This window comes from Python bivittatus, unplaced genomic scaffold (assembly GCF_059951505.1).
Source record: "Python bivittatus isolate LINGU-HERP-01145 unplaced genomic scaffold, Pbiv_v1 ctg000560_np1212, whole genome shotgun sequence".
In the NCBI taxonomy this organism is placed as follows: domain Eukaryota; kingdom Metazoa; phylum Chordata; class Lepidosauria; order Squamata; family Pythonidae; genus Python; species Python bivittatus.
The window spans coordinates 3,035,951-3,056,308 of record NW_028277083.1 but is presented as its reverse complement, the minus strand read 5'-3'; the positions used below and the strand labels follow the sequence as shown (position 1 = coordinate 3,056,308).

Here is a 20,358-nt window from a genome sequence, read left to right as displayed (position 1 = left end):
AAGGGAAAATTCTAATTTGAATGAGGCTCTAAATAAATAATACAGTACCACATTTAATCGGTCTAAAGGATTAATTCTGTAAGACAGGACTGAAATGCCAGATAGCTTGTTTATTAGACAATCCATGGTAGAATTTAACACATGGGAAGGTTGTTTAGTTTGAAATGTGGGGAGCTGCACAGAAGAGGCTATTTTAGACTGTTATTATATGTATATTGTATGTCAACTCCAGTTATTTCCTTAAATCTACAAAAAGCTATTTATTCTCTACTGGATTTATTTTTATAAATGTTTATTGCTATATTAAGTATCTACTTAAAACACAATGATCACATCAGTTTTAGATGTTTCATGCATTGAACCATGGTTCATCTAATCATAGTTCATTTAACATACCACAGTGGGCTGGATTTGCACTGCATTCTAAAACAAAGCACATTATAGCTTAACATTTTGTAACCATGGCTCCAGGGTAAAATTGAGTCCAAGCTGAAATCTGAACAAGGTGTTTTCCAGCTTTCAGTTTATATACCAATTTTTGAAAATGTATTCTAGAAAAGAAGTGAAACAGTAGATAAGGGCTGCTTGTCATCAAGTTAACATATTATTTTGAGTGGTTTTAAAATTTCAGAATCATTATTAAATTACTCCATTTGAAATTATCCATACTTCAAGGACATTCTGAGAGCTTTGCTTCAGAATGATTTATGTATTTTCCTGCCTTAAACTAATGATAGGCTAATGTGAACATATGGACATAATCTTTTCTTCTGAAATCTAAATGTTGGTTATTTCTGTAATGAGGAGGAAGAGTTTATGTCAGGAGAGTTACCCTTCATATAGAAAAATGTTATCCATGCTTGTGATTCATTGGCTCAATATACAGTGGGGCAAAAAAGTATTTAGTCAGCCACCAATTGTGCAAGTTCTCCCACTTAAAAAGATGAGAGAGGCCTGTAATTTTCATCATGGGTATACCTCAACTGTGAGAGACAAAATGGGGAAAAAAATCCAGAAAATCACATTGTCTGATTTTTAAAGAATTTATTTGCAAATCATGGTGGAAAATAAGTATTTGGTCAATATCAAAAGTTCCTCTCAATACTTTGTTATATATCCTTTGTTGGCAATGACAGAGGTCAAACGTTTCCTGTAAGTCTTCACAAGGTTTTCACACACTGTTGCTGGTATTTTGGCCCATTCCTCCATGCAGATCTCCTTTAGAGCAGTGATGTTTTGGGGCTGTCGCTGGCAACACGGACTTTCAACTCCCTCCAAAGGTTTTCCATGGGGTTGAGATCGGGAGACTGGCTAGGCCACTCCAGGACCTTGAAATGCTTCTTACGAAGCCACTCCTTCATTGCCCGGGCGGTGTGTTTGGGATCATTGTCATGCTGAAAGACCCAGCCATGTTTCATCTTCAATGCCCTTGCTGATGGAAGGAGGTGTTCACTCAAAATCTCACGATACATGGCCCCATTCATTCTTTCCTTTACACGGATCAGTCGTCCTGGTCCCTTTGCAGAAAAACAGCCCCAAAGCATGATGTTTCCACCCCCATGCTTCACAGTAGGTATGGTGTTCTTTGGATGCAACTCAGCATTCTCTCTCCTCCAAACATGACGAGTTGAGTTTAGACCAAAACGTTCTACTTTGGTTTCATCTGACCATATGACATTCTCCCAGTCCTCTTCTGGATCATCCAAATGCTCTCTAGCAAACTTCAGACGGGCCCAGACATGTACTGGCTTAAGCAGGGGGACACGTCTGGCACTGCAGGATTTGAGTCCCTGGTGGCGTAGTGTGTTACTGATGGTAGCCTTTGTTACTTTGGTCCCAGCTCTCTGCAGGTCATTCACTAGGTCCCCCCGTGTGGTTCTGGGATTTTTGCTCACTGTTCTTGTGATCATTTTGACCCCACAGGGTGAGATCTTGCGTGGAGCTCCAGATCAAAGGAGATTATCAGTGGTCTTGTATGTCTTCCATTTTCTAATTATTGCTCCCACAGTTGATTTCTTCACACTAAGCTGCTTGCCTATTGCAGATTCAGTCTTCCCAGCCTGGTGCAGGTCTACAATTTTGTTTCTGGTGTCCTTCAACAGCTCTTTGGTCTTGGCCATAGTGGAGTTTGGAATGTGACTGTTTGAGGTTGTGGACAGGTGTCTTTTATACTGATAACAAGGTCAAACAGGTGCCATTACTACAGGTAACGAGTGGAGGACAGAGGAGCCTCTTAAAGAAGTAGTTACTGGTCTGTGAGAGCCAGACATCTTGCTTGTTTGTAGGTGACCAAATACTTATTTTCCACCATGATTTGCAAATAAATTCTTTAAAAATCAGACAATGTGATTTTCTGGATTTTTTTCCCATTTTGTCTCTCATAGTTGAGGTATACCTATGATGAAATTTACAGGATAATTTTTGAATTTGCTTCTTGTGTTTGTGGCATATTATATACCATATTCCTTGATTTTAATCTAAAGCCCAAGAAGCAAAATCTGTTCAGAAGGCCCACTTTGGAATAACGTTAAAAGTTGATGTCATCTAGGAAGACATGTTATGAGCAGGTCTTTCAGATCAGTATAATTATTATGGATGAAAATTTTGCTAAGTATTTAATGATAAAAGCGAAGGACTTTATATTTCCAAACCCAGGCCTGAGGGACAGGACATGCAGTGGGGAGGTTTACCTCATACAGTTCAAGATCTTGTGACACTGTAGAAATATAATCTTCTCTCTCTGTATGGGGTCTTGCTATATGAAGAAACATGTTTAAAAACATGATCTTTAGGTAGGAGAATGGAAAGGAGTAGATGGAAAAGAGTAACTCTTGTACACTGTTCATCCAAACTCAAGCATGACTTTGTAACTGTTAGTAGAGTAACGAAGGAAATGACCATGATCTGTTAGGGTCTTAAACTAAAAGAATTATTATTGCATCTTAATGAGTAGTAGAGTCAACCCTTCAATCCATGATCAAATCTATGCCATAAGAAAGAGCTGGAAGAGGTCCCACATCCTTCACAGTGTTGTGTGAAGCTTGGGTGCATACAGTCCAATTCAGAATGGGAATCAAGGTTGTAACTTATCCAAGTGACTTTCTGTATAAACATAATGCTTATGTGAAAAGGTCTTTTGGAATCCTGCAATCAGAATGTTCACTTTTCAGAGTCTTAATTCACCCCGTGCCTACCTGAAGTCAAACTCTTGCCTTGACCAGTGTTTAAATATTTTGAAATAATCAAACAAAAACAGTGATATTCTTGTTAATATGAATGCTCCCCTTGTCTTTAATAACTTCCCACTACTATCACATAAAAAAGTACAATTCTTGGCAACTTTTGGAAGTGTTTGAAGGGCTGCACTGAAAGCATTTGAGACTGCAGTGCAGCCTTGGGATCCCCTGATGTAGAAGCTCAAAGGGTCTAAATAAAACTATATTTGTCTTCTTGTGTGATCTCTGCCCCTTTTCATGTTTATAGTCTCAGTCACATATCCCACTAAATCATGGTTGTTTAAATGATTTATTTAATAAGCTAAGGTTGGCTTTGTTTTCCTATACTGTGCATGAAGCCAAAATCAGACAAACTATGATGCTTACAGCGTTGGATAAATCCAGCCACAGTTTTCATTTTCTCATTTTTGTGCCCTGTCCTTTTAAAACATCTGCATGCATATCTGTCATTTTACTGGGCATGCTTTCTTAAACTTGCTTTCTCCATATGTAGGAAATGTGCTATATTTGCTTCTCCTTCTGTTTCTAGTGAGCCTTTGGCTAATTTTAATTAGATGTGCTTGAATTCTAGTACTGCTGACCCTTGAGTTGAAGAAACAGAATTTGATGCAGGCAATTAAGTCTCTCTAACCTTTTTTAAAAAAATCTTCTTCTCTAAAATTATGTAATTTCTATTAGGTTTCGTCTGTTAATTATATACTCTTCCATTTTATGTTTCTAATGTCTAGGTCCGTAACCAAATGGTCAAAAATGTATTACACTTACCTACCTTGTAAAGGAAATGCCCAAGGTTAAAGTTGCTAAGGGGTTGGGGCATCTACATAAAAAGTTAATTGCCTCCTATTGGCATGGGAGGGCAGAGAAGTTTAGTGTATTTCAGAGACAGTGACACAAGTAGTAAAGAAAGAACAACTTTGCCATGATGACAAAAGGAGATTAAACAAGAACTCAAAGAAAATGTTCTTCCTTTTGCTGGGTTAGATCACAAGAAGATGCAGGAGCAAATGATTTCCTTCTAACATTTTTGGAAGGGGATTATGCAATAGATAGGAGGAAGATCTTGGAAATCCCATACATACGTTTCTAAAGAGGAAGAAAGTTAAGGTGTCTGTACAGAACAGTCTATTTAATGAACTTGTTAGTTAGTTAGTTGATTTATGTTATATTTCCCGCCCAACTGAAACTCATTGGTTGCTTTAAATAGATTTCCCCTCTCCCCAGGAATGGATTTGTGCTCAAGAATGAATTTTCTACCTATGTGAAAAGGGCACCTGGGAGGTGATAGGGGTGTTGGCAATAGAAAGTACAGTATTGAAGCAAATTGTGTTTTTGTGTGTGTGGGAGTGTCACATCCATTCTGTTAGCATTTTCAAAAGAGTCTCCCCGGTGCCAAAAAACTTTTTTCAATCTAGTTCTCTACTGCAGTGCTTTCTAGCTACAGTCAGTGCATGTCTCTTCCCTACTATACATTTATCATTGCCTTGAAAACCTTCTGCGTGAGTCCTCTGTAGCCTTTGATTCAACAGAGGGCAGTGCTGTACAGGGTATAGAAATCTGCTTCAGGCTCAGAGAATGAGTCACATTATTTCATTGGTTCAATGAGAGAGTAATTTGGGCCTGACTGAGTTTTAGAAGCCTACGGAACCATTATTGTCCTTTACTTGCTGGCTGAAATCTTTAGTCATGTTAACCTTCTTTTACCTTTCCAGTGGTGCTATAGGTTGCCGATGTGAGGAAAAAAAATTCTATTATCTTTTAATTCTCTGTCTGGTTCTTTGCCTGCAGGGGATTCTTACAAGTGGTTGTTTACAACCTGCATATTTCAAATAATATCAAATCATCAACTGAGTCTGACATCTCTACTTGTTTCTTCTCGGTAACACCAGATATTCATAGCTGACATAACTGGTATTAAGTGGAATGTTTTGTCTAATCTACTGAGGGTACATTTTGCATCAGTTTAACAAAAGGAGCATCATTTAAGTATGTTTATGCCAGCTACAGCTTGCATTTGATAATACAATTCCATGTCTGCCTATCTGATAGGAGACAATTACTTTTAAAACAATTAGAATCTCTCCCCCCTCCCCAGTGTTCCCAAGCAGAGCGAGCCATGTTGCTTAATTAGCAGTGAATTTGCCAACATACAGCTTTGAATCTTGGTAGGAGTCTTTGGAAAATGTGATGAATAAATAAAAGAAAAAGAAAAGAAAAAGAAAAATACCAGTGATTTGAAGTTGTGTTCCTCTCTGTTTAGGAAACTCTTTTCCAGAAGACATAATGTCTAACAGTAGCATCTTCATTTCTATATGATAAATTTAGAATTCCAGATGGATTCTACCTCCTTCCTTCCTTCCTTCCTTCCTTCCTTCCTTCCTTCCTTCCTTCCTTCCTTCCTTCCTTCCTTCCTTCCTTCCTTCCTTCCTTCCGACAAATGATAGATGTTTAAATATTCTGCAACAGTGTCATTTTACATACCCCTTCTAATCATCTTACAGCAATGTGGGTCTTTCTGCAATAAGAAAATATGCTGTTTTTAACCCTTAGCATGTTCATATCTTTATCTCTTTCAATTATGTAGGAGTCCTGATGATCTCTCCAGGCACATAATTGCCCTGCAACAACGGGAGCTTATTCTGAAAGAACAGAACTCTGCCATCTCGAGCAGGTAGGGACTTTGTATTTCTAACTGGGTTAATGGTACTTCTGATGTTTAAGAATAAACCATACATACTTTAACCCAAGCTGTTGCTGCTGCTGTTTAGCTTGTATGTGTGTGTGAGACAAAAAAAGAGGAAGAGAGAGAGAGATGTGAGTATGAGTTTACAATGTGAGGAAAATCATTGAGCTATAAGTTATTCTGTTTCTACCAAGGTTTTGGAAGTGAACAATGGTTAAAACATCTAAGGTCTGTTTAGCTTTGCAGTCTAAACATGCCTTGAATCCTTCTGTAGAGTGTAAGGAAGATGACCTTGATGGAAATATGCGAGAACCATTACCTGGGCAAAAGAGGTTGAAATATTTTTTAAGCCCAGAACATTGAGATAAGATTTGGAAGTCTCTCAGGCAGAAGTCTCCCTAGGATTGTAAAATGCCTTGCAGTGATGAAAACATATTGTTTGTTGCCTACCTGGTTCATTTTTTATTCTTTATTTCAAATCCTCACTGAGCTCTAGAAATGTTGTCAGAAGGCCTGCCAATAACCTAAGTCTGCTTTTTAAGTTGGAAATAGGTGGTAGGACTGGATTGATCTTGTCTGGGCTCAAACTTTAGGTGGAGTTGAGCCTGATCATAATGCTTCTATGGGTGGGTAACAGTTTCCTCCCCCTCCTCCAAGCATTTAGCTCATGATCTATCGTACAAAATGTTCTTATTTAGTGTATTAATTGGTAGGAATAATGTTTTGGTCAGAAAACTGCTTTTTATGGTTGCTTGTTGATGCTGGACGTAGGTAGTTTAAATGTAAGGTAAGGGGAAAGGAAGAGCAATTAAGAGAAAGTTTTGATTTGAAAGAACAATAAGTGCAATTGATTAAAAACAAGACTCTTGGAAATGATAGCTTTCAAGAAATTCCAAGACACTATGATTTGTTCAGCTTCCAAATATCAAGAGCTCAGTTCCTCTGTAATGTTTTATTCTCTTTTAAGTGGCAATTGAATGCCTATTTTTTGACTGTTCCTTTATTTCAAAATTGACAGGACAGCATCCTGAGCTCCTTAAAAGCAAATTTTATGATGTGATACACAAAACATCTGATGGACATTTTTTTTTGTTTAATAAAAAGATTACTACCTTTACTGTTGAAACAATTTTGAAATGGTGGGTAATGGTTGTGATCATGACATCTGATTGGTTTCAGCAATTGATAATATAGCATGACCTTAGGCCCTCCATTTTGTTGCTTCTAGATTTACATTCCAAGGACTAGGTTGGTATCTGGTTTGAGAATTGGTAAAACTGTATAGGCTTAGCTTAATTTTAGTGCTCTAAGACTGTCTTTTAGGATATGGGGACCTTTTTTTTTTTTTTGGTCAGTTGATGAGGATTAGCTTACCTATGGTTTATGATTTGACTTTTCTGAATGTCATGCAGCATCCAGAAATCTAAAAAGCTGTCAAACAAAAGTGGCTTGATATAGATCTGTAAGTGTTGCTGAATTATAGTTCTCATTTTTGGCCATAGAGTTGCTTGGAAGCCACAGCTCCATGCTTCTTCTAAAGATCTTTGAGCTGCTCTACCCAAGAATGCTTTTCTGAGTAGTCAGTCCCCCTTTTTCAAACCAGCAAGGTATTTGATATAACCATCTCCAAATTCCAAGGAGCACTAACTTTAGCATGCTTCAATGCTCTCCCTTCAACAGTTTTGGAGGGCCGATACAGAAAAGTTCCCTATCAGGTAAGGCTGTGCCCCTGTGCACCAGGGGCTGTTGAAGCTACAGCTCATGTCCTGTTATACTGTACCCTCTATAAGGATTCAAGATATAACTCTTTACCTAGTAAAACACCTGGGAGATTCCCATCTTTTTTATATATAGTTGTTGTTATCAGATCTGTATGATTTAGTTTCCTTGAACGTACCAACATTTTGTGATACTACCTGTAAAATTAGACACATCTTGACTACCCTCCGATGAACTTCCCACCAGTTGTAACATTCTTATCCTGTTTTGTGTTTTGATTCTTATTTTAACATGTTTTATTTTTCATTCTGACCATAATCAACCTCTATCTATCCCTTTGAGGCTAGAGATGGGAACATTGAAGCACAGGAAAAAGGGTTTTCCCTTGTAGTCCCCAAAATGTGGAACTCTTTTTGCCAGATGTGATCAGTCAGGTGCCATTTTTATTAAGTTTCAGCAGTGGAAGGATTTTTTTTCAATGTGTGTTTCTAAAATATATTTTTAAAACATTACATAAATGTATTTTCCTTTGATGGCTGTACTGTGTTTTATTCCTGTCTTTTTATGGTTTGCATTTCATCAATTGTTTTGAGGCACCTTGGGGATGTTCCCTCCTAAAAGTAGGTTATATATCATAGAAACAAATGGTAGAGTTGAGTATGATATTCCGTAGATTTAGTGATGTTCCACTGGTTATGACTCCATGGGGAAGATGTAGTTTAGCACACCCACTTCTGAAGTTTCATTGTGGTGGCAACCATGCCCGTTTATACCAGCAAGCAAACAGCATCATGTTAATTAATACTTCGCTTATTGCAGCTACCCCTGTCTCCTCGGGTATGAGAGGCACACACATTGGTTTTATTATTTGTTTCCACTGCATTTTATTATTTGTTTCCACTGCATGCAATTAGAAGTGATTGTGGCTAGATGAACTTGTCAGTGTCTGCTCTACTCCTTCCAAGTAAGGTTTAGGGGCTTAAAAAACGTTTTCTGCTTCTTTTTGAACATGTCTTTAAGGAGAACTTCACCCTGTGGGCATTTCCACGTAGGTTTCTTGACGCTGCTGAAAGGCAATTTTGTTCAGACATCTTCAACACATGATCACTCCATTCCCATTGCATGATTTGTATTAAGTCTGAGATGGCCTCTGTTTTGCCTTTATCTTCAGAAGATGGACTTCTTCATTTCAGATCAGTTAAAAAGCAAGTGAGAAAATGACACTGGGTGAAAGTCACAACAGGGGCCCATTCCCATTAGAAGCTCTTCAATGTTTTGAGGTCCTTCATTGTTGGAAGATAACATTTCTAGGGACTCCTGTCAACTATTATACAGTAGTGGAAAATTTAGGGAGTGGTCAAGACCTTCAGTGCGCACTTGCTCTTTGCAGCTTTGGGGGGCAGGCAAGTAAACTAGTTTGTGCAAACCTGCTATGAGGATGCAAGTCAGTTAGAAGTTCTGGCAGCACTCTTGTCTGTTTTTTCTCAATATATTTGTTCTTTAAGAATGTGTTAATATTTTCCGATGGGCGGGAGGGAATTGTATTCTAAGAAGGCTTATTAAAGTTATCTTGTATTCCAGCCTCCCTCCTTGCTGGCTGACAAAACAATCCCCTGTTTCCTCCATTTGAAAAAAGTCTAAGTGCTAATTTACTTGAGGAGCATCAGTGAATGGCTTTAGAAGACAAACCAGCCATGGCAAAGATGACACAAGGGAGCAATTTGCTACACAAGATCACATCCTTACTTGTAAAACTGGAGAGCAGACTTAACTACGGGTACAGCCTGCTTCTTTTGAATTTGTCTTAAGAGAAATTTGGGGGTTTTAGTGTTGGGGGGTTGTGGGAAAGAGAAAATTGTAGAATGGCATTTGCTGAAATAGGGGAGAACAACTAACTTTATTAATTTTCTTTTCTTTGCTCGTTAGATCTATGCCCCACCTTCCGTACAGGAGCACAGGATGCTTCCTCCTCCTGTTTTTCCCTACAACAGCAACCCTGGTTGAACAGTGAGGGAGGGTCCGGCCCAGTGTTCTGCCAGAGTGTTGGACCAACTGGATCCTTCTCTTGATCCCTCTGTTACTTGACATTTGATTTTACTGTTGATTGTTACCTTATTGGATGGGACAGTGGGTTTGAAGTTCTTGGTTGCTGGCACCGAAGCCAAACCCTATGATTGAGGTGAGGCAGAGCGCACCTGATGAAGGGTGTTCAAATGTGTTCTTAATTAGACTTTCTACCCTCACCCCTTCAGTCCACTTGGATATTGATGACAGTTCTCCTTCCCCGCCTCCTGCTGGGGCCCAGTTCAATTCTTCCTACTATTGGAATTAGAGTGGAATCAATATTATTCTCTAGCTAGCCTTGTTAAGTGCATCTCTCTTCACCCGCTTCAAAATTAAACTTTGATGTAGTATTGTAGCAAAAAATGCGACCAATGCTACCCCACAACTCGTATTCCACAATGCATGGTAGCTGTCATTGTTAATATCGTTATTGGTACATTATTTGATTATTTGGATGTATCTGGTAGCAGAGGAAGCTTGGGGAGAGCATGAATTAACACACTTATTCGGAATAAGTCAGAATTTTGAAGAATACTGGCTGATCTGTATATGAAGATGGATCTACTGATTTGAAAGGTAATATGCCTTGTCGTATTTTCTGGGTAAAATCTGTAATGAGTTTGGAGCAGGCTCCCTTCCTAATGTTGCTTGTAATCTAGGTCAAATCAGGTACTTTAGTATGATACAACAGTTTGATTGCAGTGCTAGCTCTAGCGTTAGATCTTCTCTCTTCTTCATGGAAACCAGTAGCATCTTTATGATTAAGGTCTTTCTCTTGGCTCAGCCAGAGTCTGAAAAAAGACAGAAGAATGCTAATAAGTTTGGAAACAAATTCTACCTTCAAATTTGTGAAAGTGCTTCAAATGAAGTTATCTTTAAATATACATATACATAGGAATTATTTATACAGTATTATGAACAACACTTCTTTTGCTATCGGAATTCTGATGCACCTCGCTTCTTTTTGATAAAGTTACCTTTCATTAAACTTCTGCCCAAGTTAAAGGCAGCTTGAAAGACAGAATGAAACCATCTCCCTTTATATTAATGTCAGAGAGATTGTTTGGGATGGTCCAAAAAAACCATAAGGAAGACAACACAGATGGTGCACAGCTTCTCCGGTAATATTATTGTTAATGTTGGGGGGGGGGACCCTCTGTGATGCTCAAGTAGCATAACTTGAGCAGTGGAGTAGGCTTCCTGCCTTTATTTGAGTTTGTTTTACACACACAGCAAGATCTGAGACAAATCTGTTTGGGACAGCTGGGTGTTGCTAATACATCTGATGCTGAGAGTTGGAGCAATTACAGAAGAATAGTGTTTAATTAACCATTTTTTTTTTTCCTGGAACAATTTCCCTTTGAGAAGTTGATGTCTTCTTTTTCTCGTTTATCCAAGGGTTGTATTAGTAGTGCTTAACCACCACCCTGTCTGGTATAGGACACATCTAATGGATATGTTGTGCTGCCTGTTTATTTAGATGCTTGTTTTCCAAAAGAACAAATTAACCTTCAGTCTGCAGTACTCTCTGGTACGAAACATCCAATGTTTACATGTTGCTCCAAGCCAGATTGGTGTGAATTCAGACACAGTTTGGAATCTTCACCTGTGGTGTAGTGTGATGTGTAAATCCAGCCAGTTCTGAGTTTTTTAACATCATGGCTTGATGAGTCAATGTACTTCAGTTTGAGATCATGAGGTTATTTATTTTAGTATGCTATTGAAATTTATAGAAAACAAAGGCATCAAAATATAATTTAAAAAACAGGATTGTCTGTATAATTTTTTTAAAAGTCAGTTAAAAATCTTTTAAACAATAGGAGGATTTTCAGCAGCACAAAACTAAGAACAAAATAAGAAACATAGCCAGTCAGTTTTATCCAAGTCCCATTTATGGGACTTCAATGTTGTGCATCATTTCTGGGCACATTCATGGTACTGGTCTTGACCCAGAAAAATCCTGAAATGATTAGGACTTTGTATATTACAGTATGAACCTTCTGATATGCTTAGAGTTTCCATCATTAAAGAAAATACAGGGATCAATGGCATGAGATGGAGCCTTCTCAGTTGTGATGACTCAGGTGAGGAACTTTCTTCCTCAAGAAGTGCCTTAATGCCAACTTGAATGGCATCAAACTGTTGGGTTAAAACCCAACCACACTAGCTGTCTTTAATGATTACATATTTATATTTTAATGTTTATTTTAATATAGTCATCTGCCCTGATATGTTTCTTGGGTGGGTGGGGTAAAAAGAAAATGAATGAATGAATGAATGAATGAATGAATGAATGAATGAATGAATGAATGACTAAATATTAGCGGGTACAACTTATTCTAAAGGTGTATTGAAGATGAAAGAGTTCAGTAGGTATCAGAAAGATATTAAGGAAGAGATTTGAAGTGCCTCCTACATGAAAGAGGTCAACAAGCTGGATGGTATAACCAGGAAGAGCCAATTCTGTGTCCCAACCCTTATCCTTCTGAAGTTGGTAGGAAACAGAGTAGGACTTCCCCTTAAAATCTGGCATGAGGACAGAATGTATGGGAGCTGCTGGTAACAGTATGGTAGGCCAAATGCTGGCCTGAGAACACCAAGACCTGCTTTCAAACCTCTCTCAGCCATTATTTGGTGGATGACATTTAATTAGTCACCATGCCTCAGCCTAAATCAGCAGATAGGTCTTTTATAGGCATAAGGCAAAGGGAGCATATGTGTTGCCCCAGACTCTTTGGAGGCACAATGGAATGAAACTGCATTGGAATTTGATGCTAAAGTCTAGGACTTTAGGACCCGTTTGTGTACAGCTTCCCTGTGCTATTTTCTATTCAGCCTGATACTGTATGTCTATCACAGTGGTAAAGTATGTATAGAGAGCTCGTTACACATTTATTGTGCTACTTCTTCTGTATCTTTTGACATCTTGTCAGTTACAGCTGAGGTACTCAACACAATGAAATACTGAAGGTGCACATTTCATACCGGGTAGTGGAAGAATCAGTGTCACTTGGGCTGTAACTTGATAAAAGGCTGTTGTCATTAAAGAAATTTTATTCCCTTGGCATCTCCTTTTCTTAATGTTTGGAATATCAACGTAGCCCCAAATGAAGATTGATGATGTCCCATCCGTTGCTTACTCCAGTTTATTTATCTTTTGCTTTGGCAATGTGGTTAGAATGGTTGTGGTAATACTTTAGGTTCTTTCTTTCTTTCTTTCTTTCTTTCTTTCTTTCTTTCTTTCTTTCTTTCTTTCTTTCTTTCTTTCTTTCTTTCTTTCTTTCTTTCTTTTGTGATAAGTGAATTGGATGCTGTCATCTTGTTCTTTATTTGGCTTTGTTTAGAAATGAGCATCTAAGTTAGCATGTCTGGCAAGCATTGCATAGAAAGCTAGCCAGCAGCGTAATGATGGGGCTCTGAGCTATTTTGGCACAGTTGGATGGGAAAGCTTTTTGTTTAGCAGTCTGCTACAAGTTTCTTACGATTCCAGGCCCATGATACACTGGCTTGACTTCCAAGTAGCAGATGAAATAATGTTCTCCCTAGTTTCTTCGCACTTTATTTCCTACCGTCTTTCATTGCCTAGCTTGCTATTGCTAACAGCCACTTATTACAATTAGATTAATTACTACTAACTCTCAGGTGGTGATATAAAAATTAACCTAAATGTAAATTGTCTATGCTGGGTACAGCAAAGGATGCCTTTTACAAGTAGTCCTCACTTAGCAACCACAATTGGGACCAACAACTCTCACTAAGTGCCGCGGTCACTAAGTGGAAAATCACATGACCACAATGGGCTTATGGCCTCAGTTACCCTTTAGTCATTAAGTGAGTCACTGTAGTTGTTGTGAAACATGTGACTGCAATTGACGATTTTACTTCTGCCTTCTCTATTAATCTTGCTAGTTGCAAGTCAGTTGCAAAGCACACAAGTAACAATCATATGACCATTCAAACAATCACTAAACAAGGCAGTTGGTAAGCGAGGACTACCTGTATGTGGAGATGACACTATGGGTTTTTTTTTAAATTTACAGTTAAAATGAGTATCATAATTGTAAAGATTTGATCCTTGCTTCTGTCTCAGCTTCATCTAAAAGCTTTGAAATGGGCACTTTCAAGTATATGTTCTTTAAAGTGGCAGCCAAGACCTAGATCCAGATAGGAAACTATGATCTGTGGGCTGGATTAGCTCCCCCTTTGTTGCACCCAGAATGTGTGGGGCCAAAATTTTGAATCCATTGTTGGTGTCTTTTAAGAGTCAAAATGGTTGCAATGTAAGGCACTCATTACCCCTGTTAACAGTTTCCTGTCACCAAATTAGGACAGTCTTTATGTTACCTTTATGCTTTGCATTGAGTGCAATAGTTCATCCTTTAAACCAATGCTTCCAAACTTTTTCCTTCATTACCCAAAACCCTAACTTCAAATGGTCGCTGAACGAATGGTTGTAACTTGAGTATTACCTGTATTATAAAAACAATATCATTGAATGATCTTTATGTCATTTCAACAAATTACCATTGTACCTATTAAGTACCTATGGTACCTATTAAGATTTTCATCTTAATAGGAATTCTTTGGGAGATTTTTGAATATATTTTAGTACATGTGATACTCTTTAAGTCAGTTTAAATGTCCCTGTTGTGATTGGGTAATGGGTTTGTGTGTCATTACCCAAAGAAAAACCACTTTTACTCAATTTTGGGTAATTTACCTAGGTTTAGGAAGCACTGCCTTAAATCTTCCAAACTTCTCCCTTCCCCCCCAAAAAACTAAATTAAAAAGTCCAAAAATGTCAGCTCTTTCCCTTTCAGCAATGTTTTATTCTCATAGATTTGTCATCCTTGTTCCCACAGAAACTTAGTAAGTTCAATCAACATATTTCTACATAACCATTTTAGGAGGTAATCAATTTTTAATGGTGGAAGCCATATGGACAGTGTTGTATTGTAGGGACAAGCAACCTGGTGCCCTTCGGAAGGTTAGGACGGTCTCTTACCTTTGGAGCTGATGGGAATTGGAGTCCAGAATATCTGCAGGACATTGGTTGTTGCCCAATCCTGTTCAATTGACTGTTCCCAGAGTATGGGGAGTGTGCATCACTACATTGGTGCAACGTGGACAGCAATGTGTTGATTTTCAAGATAGTCCTCAGATTATCTACGCGTATTCCAGATGGTGCTGTGGCCGACTGTTAACTAGAAGATTTGGTTATGACTCTTATTCATTAAATATATTTGAATTCGCCTTATATCAAATCAGATTGTTATTAGTCCATTGACCCTTCCCCCTCTTGTCTACTTTGAGTACCTCAAAATAAACTTGATTTTTTTATAATGGCTGAATCTTGCTTGAAAAGTATGGTTGCATCAGTAGTAGTTGTACTGGAAAGATAGGGTTTTTTTTTCCTCTTTAGAAGCTTCTAAATAATGTGTATTTTAAGGCTGAAGTGATAACTTCACAGTCAAATAGTCAAATGTGTAGAGAACAATACATTGCAACGGGAGTTGGTTTCTAGAAGGAAGTGCAAGCGTATGTTAGGATTTGCTAGCCATCGTGAAGCTACCAATCTACTTAAAGAGCAGACTGTAAAATGTAATGATATCTTTAAAGTAAATTGTCTGAAAAGCCATACAGGGGTACCGGTGCATAATTCTGATGAATTTTCCAGCTAATCAGTCATTTGCTATTTTCTGTCTAAATGCACTTGTTGAATAAATTTCTGCCTGATAACTTACCTGGTGATAGGAATAATCCTTTTGACAGGTGTGCTCAAAGGCAGTATAGATGAAGGCGCATTACAGCAAGCCTGTCATCTGGCTTTCACTCAAGATGAGTTGGAGAGCAAGCCTCAGTGATGGCCATTCTGGCACAGGAGTGTCACCTGTTCCTGCCACTTATGGCACATTTACCTAGGGAACATTTAGTTACCTCTCTGTGCACATGCATTCATTGTGTCTCTGCTTGTTCCCAATACATTACTTTAAATTATAATAACATGTAGTTAACTCTGTGGCCTTATCCGTGAGTCAAGCGTGGATAGAAGTTCTCCATCCATCCATCTATCCAAACACCCATAAGTAAGTAAGTAAGTAAATAAATAAATAACTTAACTTCTTGTAAAGGATTCATTATCTTGAGAAGTTTCCTTAGGAAGCAATCTTGTTTAGCTGTGCCTAGCAAAATATTCAAATTGTTGTAAGTAGCAACCCCCCCCCCCCAAAATTCTCTTTGCTGCTCTGAAACGTAAATGACTAATGTGCATAATTTATTTCAGCATCTGGGCCTGAAAAGTTGCATACCAAATTTTGTTTGGTTTGATCAACAATGGCTGAAAATTGGGACTTATCATGTAAATGCTGACAGATATGAACATGTGTCAACTAAGTGGGTGCCTGACAAACCTTTTCATTGTACAGTGCTGATGGTGAAATGTTAATTTTTTGCTGCCTTAACTGCATCTCCCCCCCCCCCCTTGCTTAATCTAGTCTTTTCATAGTCTGTCTGGGTTTGTTGCACTTCAGTTTTAGATTAATTTTTCCTTGTGTATGCAGAAAACTTGTCAGGTGGCAGAGCTTCTCTCTGAGCAGAAAATCATTTCTTTAAAGCTGTGGATTTCCTTCCTTGGAATAAATGAAGTTAAAAAGCAGCAGGTGCACTGGAGAAATCTTTTGGCTGCAGAATTTGTTCTGGACAGAAGATGGAGCTTTCAGCCTTTGCTCATTTCCTTCCCATTCTTTTTCCACCCATCCTGTTTAAAACAACAACAGCATTTTGTGCAGCACAGCCGGAACACTGTCGCTGAGATTATAAATCCTGAAGCCAATTAGATTAAAAATGTTACATATGAAAGGGAGGAAGGTAAAAGCTGGTGAATAACTTCGTGCCAGTGCAGCAGTCTTGGAAAAACACTTCCTGGGGAGCCCCCAAGGCGAGCTTTCAGCTTTAAAACTTCCTCCAGCTTGATACAATGCAGATCTGAAGCATCTGCTGAGTTCTCTCTGGTTAACTGTGGGCATCTGGCATTAGACAAGGAGATTTAGGAGTTTCATTAGATGCCATGGAGTAAATAGCTTGCACTTTGTGGCCTTGGTTTATTTTGGGTGGTGTGTAAAGATTGCACTTGCCATTTTGATGCCCAGGGAATGCCCTGGGAGTGTATTGTTCTCTATTCCTGATTCCATGCTATGGAAGCTACTTTCCTGGCCCTCCAGATGTGCCCTTAATTCATTCTCATCCCAGAAGAGCATCACGGAAGCTATATCTGCAACGTTTTATGCCTGTTCCTCTTAGCAGATCCTATTTGGGATTGGCCTATACATACCTTTTTTTAGCATAACCTTAATATTAATGCAGATGCTGTCTTTCCTAAAAGGTGAGCTGCATTTTGGGTTGCCGACATGTATCTATCTGAGGCATACGTAGAAGAAGATGCTGGCTTCATTTAAAAAAATATTCTGCTCATTTCTGCTATATAGCCACCCATCACACAGACATGACTCTGGGTGGCGTACAATAAAGTAACCAGTGAAAACAAATATGAAACAACAATTTAAAACAATTTAAACACAAATATAAATAAGACCACGGGAGAATGGACCATCACCCTACACACAGTGTAACCATCTCATGAGCTCCCTGGGATTCCCAAGCCTATTGAAAGAACCATGTTTTGTTTTGTGGGATTTCCTAAGTGCCAATAGGGTTGGGGCTAATCTCACCTTGGGGAGAATGATGTTCCAAAGGGCAGGTGCCATGGCAGAAAAGGCCCACCTCCTGGGTCCCGTCAGATGGAACTCTTTAGCAGACGGGACCTGTAACATGCCCCTCTTGCTGGACCTGATGTAATTGCGGAGAGGTGGTCCCTCATATAATCTAAATATATCTCAATACATCACCTGAACCTGGTGAAGCTTCTCTTAGAAGTGGGCAACTACTGCTTCTCTCTCTCTCTGGTTGACTACAGTTGTTCTTTTTTGTTGGTCTTTTGTCTGCAAGCTCCAGTAGGATAAAGGAAAGAAAGAGGGCCCATCTTACCAAGGGGGTCATGAGAGCTGCTGTCAATGTGATGTTGGCCCAGAGTGTAGACCAGGAATGGAGAACTTACAGTCTTCCAAAAATTGTTAGATTCCAACTCCCCATAGCCCCAGCCCTAGTAGTCAGTAATGAGGGATAATGGGAGTTGCAGTACAGCAACATCTGAAAGGCCCCAATTTTAGCTACCGAGGGACTGGATCCTTTTGGCCCACTTAATGCATCCAGTAGCTCAAAAGACCAGGAGTCTTGTGCAGGGTTAATAAAGGGTTAATATGCAGTGTGATATAGCTGAAGAAGATTCACCTTTATTGTTTTGTCTATTCATTGGGTTTCCTCAGGGAGCTGAAAGTAGCACTGTCTCATTCGCATTTGGAAAAATAAGTAATACTACACATAGACAAGATGTGAACATGCTATTTTTTGAAGCTGCTGTAGCTATATCCATGAAAGCATTAGAGCAAGTTTCAAATGACCTCTGTGGACGCATACCAGTTGGAATGAGAATTCTGGTTAAAATGTCAAAAGGGATGTATTGATGTTCTGGCATAGAATTAAGAAACAGATTTTATTGATTCGGCATCATTCTGGAATAGGTCTGTGATTACTGCTCAGTTTTTTCGGGCCCTTTGCTTGGTGTTTGGGAATTTGCAGAAAATGTTGACTCTGCGATGTCATTTCAAGGTAACACATTTGTGACCTTTATCTTCTTGGCCCAGCACATTCAAGGATAAACATACTTGGTGAGGAAAAGCTATTTTATTCTTCTGACACCTGTGAAAATTGTGTTATGTGGTTGCACATGGTGCATAATGTAAAAAGGTCATATGATTTTTCAGTCATTCTCCTGTTGAGCTGGTACTGTTGTTAGGTTTCTTGAGCGAGCACTGATTTATTTCTTTTAAACTTTTTGGCTGTAGAAATGTTTAGTCTGCTCCTTTCATATTCTTGCAGGGAGAAAGAATAAAATGCTTCTAATTGTTTTTCTACAGTTTTTTCTTTCCTGTTTTCAATATGAATGTTTGGTGCTGTTTCACCGGCTGCTTATTTAACCAGGGTTAAGGATTCCGGGGAAATTAGCTTTTATTAGGGCAAGGTGCTTGCTCCTTTCATTTTATGCAGTTAAAGGTTTTGCATTGAGAGTTTCAGGCCTGTGGACTACCTCTTCTTGTCACAGTGCTTCAGCGCTAAAAAAATATAAATGTTCTTTCAGTCTCTTTTATGGATAAGCTACTTGCCTTAGATGCTTGCTTTTGAAAGAGTAATAAATGTTTTCTTTGGAAACTGTTTGGACACTTCTCATCTTATTTGCCTTGAGTAAGATATAATTTGATTATGATGTTTCTACTGATGTTTTTGAAATATTGAGCAGTTAACGTGCTGCAAAATTTGCTTTTTTTATGATTCAGGCACTGCATACTCAGTTTCTAAGATACTGCTCATTACAACGTCATACCCCTAATAGTTGGACAAAATGGCATGATACTTAATTCAGCTTAAAACAAAGTAAAACTGGTTTAAACAGAATTCAAATCCCAGAGTTTATAGAAGGAGAGTCAGCACATGGTTTGTCTTGAAGAGCTAAGTGGAGTTTATGAAAACCTTCCATGCTCAGCTAGTACTGATCTGTGCATTCTCTTTCCTTACAGCACCTTTTTGCTGAGTGTATACCTCACAATAAGCCACAATTTGGATAAACATGTCTGGATTTGTGCATTATCCTGAGAGATAGGCTGTGGTTTTGATATCACAATGGGTAGGGTACATATCACACTAAGTTGAAGCCAACCAAGCCATACTACACTTTTAGCATAGATTTGAGTGGTAGGGCTGCCCCCCCTTTTTTCTTTCGCATGGGTTCGGGCACTGGTGCGCTCATTTTCAAATCGAGTAGTGCTATATGGCTCACTCTTCCCCTCTATTTCAATTTACAAAGACCAAAAAATCCCTTTTGGCATAGGTGTGGAGCCGGTGCTAATTTGTAACAAGGTGATCCTGCTTTTTTTTTTCATGTGCATCACATACTGTTTGGGTTTGGAAGAAAGGCTGGACGATAATGCATGCCAGTCTCCTTCAGGAGGCAGCCTTTCAGAAGTTTTGGAGCAACTGTCCTCTCATCCCCAGCCAACACAGGGAAAGACTTGAAGAGAAAAATGTGTAAGCGCCTGGATTGGCTGGTTGGTTTGAATTGTGGCCAAAACCAATCCTCATAGCTCTAAAGTGATCTATCCAGATGACACACATGCTTAAAAACCAGGATCATCTCCCCCTCCCCTCCCCTCCTCCTCCACCACCACCACTACCATTTGGATAGTGGTATCACAAGTCATTCATGCCATCTGGCACTGTTGCCTGACATCCATTTTGCGTGTATGATTGCCACAAGAAAAAGTCGAGGTTGCCTACATTGGTATCTAGTCATACAGGAAAGAGGCTTTCACTATAAAGGAGACAGATCTAGGCTGAGGCCTGTCTGAGAAAACGTATTCTTGAGGGCTATTTATTTAAAAAATCCTTGACATCCCTCAGAAGGCAGGCGTCAGTAAGTCTGAAAACCCTAGGAGTAAGGTGTATGTTTCTAGCCTCCTGCAGTGCAGCACATGGGAAACATCACAGTTG

General features: G+C 38.9%; 1 protein-coding gene across 1 annotated transcript in view; it reads left to right on the top strand.

The window, feature by feature from the left end:
- MAD1L1 (mitotic arrest deficient 1 like 1) overlaps window positions 1–20,358 on the top strand; it is a 330,372-nt gene that overhangs the window by 30,746 nt on the left and 279,268 nt on the right. The window contains exon 10 of the mRNA XM_088147972.1: window positions 5,818–5,904. Coding sequence (XP_088004098.1) covers window positions 5,818–5,904 — 87 coding nt within the window. The remainder of the gene's footprint in view (window positions 1–5,817; window positions 5,905–20,358) is intronic.